Here is a 7,399-nt window from a genome sequence, read left to right as displayed (position 1 = left end):
AAAACTTATAAGCCATAATTAAAATAATATTATAACTAAAAAAAATTTAATGAAAAAATTACATAACTAAAAATACATAAATACATCCTTAAAAAAAAAAGAATGTATATATTATAATTTCTTACAAGTGACAGTTAAATTGAAAATTGAATTATACTCCTATCCAATCTATAGGGTGATTTGAAAATTTGATTAAAAATTAATTTTTAGCTTTTCTTTTATCATTTTATATATAGAAAATATAAAAGATAAAAATACGAGTTAAACTGAATAAAAGCTAGAAGTTAAATTTTAGCTAGCTTCCCAAACTGATTTTCTTTCGAAAGATGTGTGATAGTGACGCTGGAAACTGTTAGAAACAACAATCTTACGCAACTCAACAAACAAACCTTGACTTGATAACCACCACAACATCATCAACGAATTAGGGCTTTCAATCTTGACATTTGAAACCCTAGACCTGACCACCTTCACAATCCACAAAATCTTCGAAAGCCTTTCAATCAAGCAAGCTAGGGTTTTGGAATCTCCCACAAATGGCGATCCTCAGCGACGCCCTTCGTCAAGTCTTCATGCCGAAGCACGAGTACGAGTGCCTCCGCGACGAAGACAGAGCTTGGCTTCGTCTCCAAAGGCCTCTCTTGATGTCTGCTTTGGCATTCGTTTCTCTCTCAATTGTCATCTCTATTTGGATTAGCTTCAGCATAGTGTTCCCCGCCGCCCACGGCGGCGGAAAGCGGCCGTTCTGCTCCGTTTTGCGGTTCCGGTCCCTGTCGATTAATGGCAGCGCAGGCGGTGGGGATTCGGATATTTTTTCGGGAGCTTTTTATCTTACGGATCAAGAAACTGTGGATTATTACTGGATGGTTGTGTTTGTTCCTTCGACGTTGGTTTTCTCCATCTCTGCGGTCTATCTTGTAGCAGGTTCGTCAATAGTAAACCTTTCTCTTTGATAATTTCGTATTGTGAATTTTGTTGTTTGGAATGGAAATGGAAATAAAAGAGATGATAGGAACTTTATATTTAGTTGATTTGTTGGGTAAATGTGACTGGGACATGAAAACAAAATCACCCTAAAAGCTTTAGCTGATGTCTTGTCTTTGTTTTTTTTGTTTTTTTTTTTTTGGTGTGGAAATAATAGAATGCTGTGCAAGTGTGTTGATTGGTTGATGATTAGAGAAAAAACATGAGAGATTTGCCTTAGATATTCTGATAAATTACCAGCTCATTAGGTCTAAAAAGTGGGTCTAATTTTTGAATTAGGATAGCATGCTTAGTTTTTTTTTTTTTTTTTTTCCTTGGGTATTATTTCTTGTGCGCTTGTGGTGTATTTGCAGTTCACTTCTTGGTCATACCAAAACAGGCACAGTTGCACAGAGATATAATGATTTAATGTTTTGGTTAATGGGTGTGAATTATGATTGTTGCATATGGAATGAGTACAGGAAATTGGAGTAGATAATAGATATAGAAGCGATATGTTCATAAATGGAAAATGAAGTTTTTAATTTGGTTTAGCTCGGTACATATCTGAATTGTCAGTTATATTTCCTTTACTTTGTCTTATTGTCTTGCTAATGTTGTGGTCACGATGCGGCAGATTGAAATTTAAATGGGCACTTTTATATCAAAACATGCTGTTTACAAATGTAACTAATGCATTGCTAAGGCCTTGTTTGGGAATAGGCTAATTTAGTAACTTTTTGGCTTTTTACGAAAAGATGTGCAAAAAGTAGAGAGAAAAGAGAATCTTTGACTTTTTGGTATGGGTTGTTGGCTTTTTGGCTTTTTTAGTAACTTTTTGACTTTTTAGCTAAATGGGCTGGTTCCCAAACGAGGCCTAAGTTTTAGGGTAAATTACATTGACACTCCATGAGATTTCTGTTTAAAATAGATTTTCATGACATTTCGGAAATTACACTAATCTCCTGACAATGTTTCTCTTAGCTGGAATGATAGAAAATGTAAATCTGTCTTATTACTCACACACTCAAAAGGAAAATCACTTTATTATCTTGACTACATTCTTCATCATCCTGCCTACCAAACCCTAATACTAGACACTATCTCCACACCGCAGTTCCCGTCACTGACATTCTCTTCCTCCTCCCCTCCACCATCACCGCTCTCCTACATTTTTGAAAATTTGCGTGTCCGTGGCTATGCATCTTGGCTCTCGGCAATTGGTCATAGTCTCCTCCCTCTCAAAGATTAGTCATAGTCTACGCATGGCGGCTCTTATTTGGAGGGAGTGGGGTAGATGCTGTGGGGTGTTTTGATGCGTGTGGTGGGGTGAAAGGGTTGTGGTGGTGCTAGTTTTGCAACATTTTGGGGACAGGGTGGTTTCAGGGAATTTATACCCTTATAGGGGAGGGGAGGGGAGGGGAGGGGAAAATAGAATCTGGCAGGGGATGGGGCACGGTTGGGGTGGCTGTCTTTGTCATGGGAGTGGGAGAAATCTTCCTCCACACACCCCACCCTGCCCCATTGTGATTCATATTTTCACAGGGATTAACACATTTGTACCCAAATTGCTGTGGGATTTTGCACAATATCTTATTCTTACTGGAAATTAATGTGGAGATTTTACTTTTCCTACTATCCCATATACAAGTTAGCTTTGTAGAAGGAATAGGTACCTTTACCTTTAATAGTATTTTTCTATTGCTTTATTACTTACCAACATAACTACTAATCAACAGAAAGGAAAAGAAAAATAAAAGAGGAAAAGAAAAACAATAGTCGGTTATGAAAGTTTAGCCTTTTTTGAATTCCAATTAAGGAATTATAAATATTTTGTTTTCATTTTCATTTCCCATCGTGTCCATCTCCTTCCCCTTTTGGAACCTGACTAACAGTAACTTACTTTTAGTTTGTTTTCCCCTTTGGTTTTTTTGACATATGTAGAGCACTTTAATCAGTATCAATTAGTCTCTTGATGCTTCCACATTGTTTCAAATGCCACCACAGCTCCCCTTCCAAGCCAAAAGAAAATATATATATATAAATAGATAAATTAACGAAGTTGCAACATCCATGAGATTCAGATTATATGAGTAACTAACTTATTACTCTCAATTGGTTGTAGAAATTATATTTCATTCAATGTGAAGCTGATATTGCCGCTACAAGAATGATGCTACCAATTTGATTTCATGAGGTGTGACAATGCCAACATGTCAAAAGTAACATTTTTTTACGATATTTAAAAGAAAGGAAAGGAAGAAAAGAGTAAAACTTTATGTTTATGGATACTAAAGGTACTTGGGACTTTCGTATTTGTTTGGGCGTTGTTATTTCCACAGCCCAAAATACCTTTTCCTAATTTTGTATTAACTCATTCCATAGTTACTATTCATTGCATATTTGGTATTAGCTCATTGTATAGCTGTATTATTTGAATAACTTGTTTGTGTTTTAATATTTAGAGTTTCTTGGTTATGTACTTTTGGAAGGTAAGGAATCTAGAAAGCAGTGACAGGGTCTAGGTAATGGTGTGCCAAAGGGATAAGATGAAGGACTAGAAAGACAGGGTTGAAATGTTCAGAAGGGGCATTATTGCTTCGGACTTAACTGAGAATGTGGTTTTGCATAGAACCGATTGGAGAGAATGGATTTATGTAACCGAACGCAAGTGATTAGGGTTGAGGCTTGTTGAGTTGTAAATGTGTTATATCAATGAAGGAGTAGAAGAATCACCTATAAAATTTTCATTTCTTTCTTCTTTTTGGGTGTGAATATGGTTTTTAAAAATTCATGCGAACACGTTCTCTACCCAAACAGAAACATGCAATGCTTTATTAGCTTTATGGGTCGAGTGCCTTTGGTTATATAGCATCAATTTTGATATAGATGATCCTGCCTTCCAAAGTGGTTGTTTTTTGGGGCTAATCTTTTTAAGAACTCCATTCTTTAAATTCTGTAATTTAAGGGATGTCTGTCCCATTTAATTTCTAGATTATGTAATCATCATGGTATTTTTATTTTTGATTATGCTTCTGACATTCATTTTTCATGGTTTTTGACTTTGGTCCAGGGATTACTGTTGCTTACACTGCTCCAACAAGACATTGGTGTTTAAAGGTTGTTGAGAATAACTATTGTGCCTCAAAAAGGGGTATGTTTTGCGAATTCTTTTATGACTGAATCACTTGATTTTTTGACACAGAGTTTGGCTAGTGTGACAAGTGTTGATGTTGTTTTTGGAGTAATGCATGTTTTACTTTCGCAATTTGTTGATATTCAAATGTATTCTTTATTAACAATCAAGTGGTAGCCATATGTCAGTGGTTTGTTTTTTACTTATTGGGCCTTACATTGTTGGACTTTGTGGTTAGCACTGTAGATTTTACCTAATTCTAAGAGAGATAGCTGAAATTTATCTCAACTCAACTCAACAAGCTTGTGTCTCAATTACATGGGGTCAGCTACATGGATTTGTTCTCTTATTGACTTTGGTAAAGGGCGTGTCCTCAGTTATGCTTAAGAAAATTATGGTATTTTTTACCGTCTCACCTATTTCCTCCTCGGCATTTCTCTCATTTGCTTATGAGTGTCAAGACACATGTATCCCAGTTCCTTACCCTTGTCATATCTGGTTATGGGTACATTGGGAGAACTAGAAGAGTCTGCGTAATTCACAGAATGTTACAATGTTGAGATAGATAAGTGGCTGTTCATGCAATGTAAAACCAAAGGATTGATTCCTGTTGTTATAAGTTGACAACTATCTACTACTATCTAAAAAATGTGAACAACTTAAGATGTGTTCTACTTTTTTCTATTCCTAAAATTTCCCTTCCTTCACAACCAAAATATACTGCCACAGTGGGTTGAAACAGCTTGAGAGTTGAGTTGAAAAGGTGTGAGACAATTCTGAACCATTGTTTGCACTAAAAAAAATACAACTTAATGGTGCAAACAACATCAATAAAACTTAATAGTGCAAAAGGTTAGTCCATTAAATAAATTCTTCAATCAATTTTTCACACGCGATTAATTACAATTCGCGTAATAAGTTATAAATTATCTAAATGTAAATTTACAACTTTATGAAAGTGAAGTTGAATTCAATCATAAACGTGGATGTATAAACATCATGAAAAAACCTTATAAAGTTTCTATATGGATCGAAATATTAAAGTATAATTTTACTTTCTTACAAATAACTCCAGCACTTTTTCAGCATAAACTATGATACTTATAAGTCATCACACAAGATCCTCACCACACAGGAAACCGGCTCCAAAAATTCCTTGTTCTGTTTGATTTTTGATTTTTGTATTATTTTGTTGTATTCCCTATAAAATTTCTCAATCTAAAAACACAATTATACTAGATAATGAAAAATCACGTGCAACGCACGTGCACCACCACTAGTAGAATAAAACTAGGGAAAGGAGTAAAAAGAATTTATTAACGGGCACTCCATTACATATGTGCTATAGGGTCCTGCCATGGAAGGTCTTTTTGACAATTTCAATTTGAAGTTCCACGGTAATATATTCTTGACTTTACTTTGTTTGATCCAGTTGGTCCACTGGATTTTATTGAATATGCAATCTCTGCAGCTCGCTTAACATCAGTATGTTGAATCATGGCTACATGCCTTTTCTATTGTCTATGGTTGATTTTTTTTTCTCAATTCATGGACCTATCAGCTATTGCTAATTCATTACCATACAAAATGAAAAATTACAGTTGTCTAAGTTGCCCCTAACTGGCTACTCATTGACTTGCATTAACCTCTACTGCAAATTTGCATTTGCCTTCTATAATTTTCTTAGTGTAATTTACAGGTGGAGTGCGCTGCTTATCCATTCTAAACGTTGTGTTTGCCATCATTTTCGGTCTTCTGGCAATATTTCTTGGTTCAAGCCTCCTCACACTAGGGAGCAGTTGCTCCTTGCCCCTGTTTTGGTGCTACGAGATTGCATCATGGGGTTTGGTCATTCTATATGGGGGAACCGCCTTCTTCCTCAGAAGGAAAGCCGCTGCAATTCTTGATGAAAGCAATTTTGCAGGTCGGAATCTTGGGTTGGAAATGTTGGAAGCAAATCCCATGGAAGTCACGCCAGAAATGGAGAGGCGTGTTAATGAAGGTTTTAAATCATGGATGGGGTCGTCTTTTCTATCCTCTGACGAGGAGGATGAACCTGATGACTATCAGGAAGTGCCTCATCCAGTCCGCACAAACTCAAACAGGCAACAAGTGTGATTGTACCTCTTGGCCAATTCTTCTCAACGCAGTAATTGCTGTAAGTTTTCCTGACTTTTCGGTTTCACCAGTATTAGGAGTTCAATTCTGGAACGCTGAAGCCAACAATTTTATGATGAGTTAGCTGGTACATACGTATACATGAAGGGTATCGAATGAGCAGGCTTTTGTAATGGTCCTAGGGTGTAGTTATAGTTTTTGTACAAAGTTTAGTAGTGGAAATAGTATATTCTTTTTTCTCTCATTGCTACAAGCCTAATCCATCTGAAGGGATATCATTTTTGTTCTCTATTGCCGTGTTTCTGCATTGGATTTTGAAAATTTGCTAATGAGTGGTATGCTCATCATTGATTATTCTTGTGCTTTTGTCATGTGTTATGATTAATCACTAAAATTAGAATGCAAGTAATGCTACACTTGTTTTTATATTATAATTTGTTTACCAGGTAATGTGTGACACATTTGTGACCAATTGAGAATATCAATGAGATTCACAGGGCGCTAACAATATCAATTTATTTTTGTTTTGTTTTGTTTTGTTTTTTTTTCATTTGTATATTGATGGGATATATTGATGGAAGGCTTGCGGGAAGATAGATGGTGTCATTCAAAAGTTTGTCACTGGGGCCTATGTTGTAGCCTGTTTTCACAGTAAGGCCTATGTTGTAGGCTGTTTTTTGTTTTGGTGGTCTTGGGATTAAATATGTGATGTTCTAATTTGATTTTTATTAATAATATGGGTGTTTGACAAAGGTTTTTTTTAGCTTTTGGGGATAAAATTTATAAAATGACAAAATATGTTAAAATAGTCAATCAAATAAAATGTCACATCAACCTATAATCATTTTATTTCTTTTCTCATAAATATTACATTCAACTACAAAAAAAAATTAAATTATCTTTTCAAACACAAAAAATTTAGGTCTAGTTTGACATAATCTAAAAAATCCAAAAAGTCAAAGTCATTATTTTATTTAAGTCACATCATCATATTTAAATCATATCATCTCTCTACTACATTATTTGAAATTCAATTCATATTTCACGTTTTTTTTTTTTATAAAAAATCAAAAAATATACTTATTTAGATCATCCCAAACAACTCCTTAACCTATTAAAATAGTCAATTAGAATAGTAACTTTCCAAACACCCACATTATAACCTTGGTTGGAATGTTCGCT

At 35.1% G+C, this 7,399-nt stretch overlaps 1 protein-coding gene across 1 annotated transcript; it reads left to right on the top strand.

Annotated features, from left to right (window-relative positions):
* Positions 1-293: 293 nt before the first annotated feature.
* LOC114313511 (uncharacterized) lies at positions 294-6,731 on the top strand. Its single transcript, XM_028259892.2, has 3 exons — positions 294-924; positions 4,037-4,117; positions 5,799-6,731. Exons 1-3 carry the CDS (start codon positions 537-539, stop codon positions 6,215-6,217), a joined length of 888 nt encoding a protein of 295 aa, XP_028115693.1. The 5' UTR covers positions 294-536; the 3' UTR covers positions 6,218-6,731.
* The last annotated feature ends 668 nt before the right edge of the window (positions 6,732-7,399 follow it).

Source organism: Camellia sinensis, chromosome 11, assembly GCF_055761805.1.
Source record: "Camellia sinensis isolate YWXY chromosome 11, ASM5576180v1, whole genome shotgun sequence".
In the NCBI taxonomy this organism is placed as follows: domain Eukaryota; kingdom Viridiplantae; phylum Streptophyta; class Magnoliopsida; order Ericales; family Theaceae; genus Camellia; species Camellia sinensis.
Note: the sequence above shows the minus strand (reverse complement) of the source record. Positions and strands in the feature narration are given on the sequence as shown.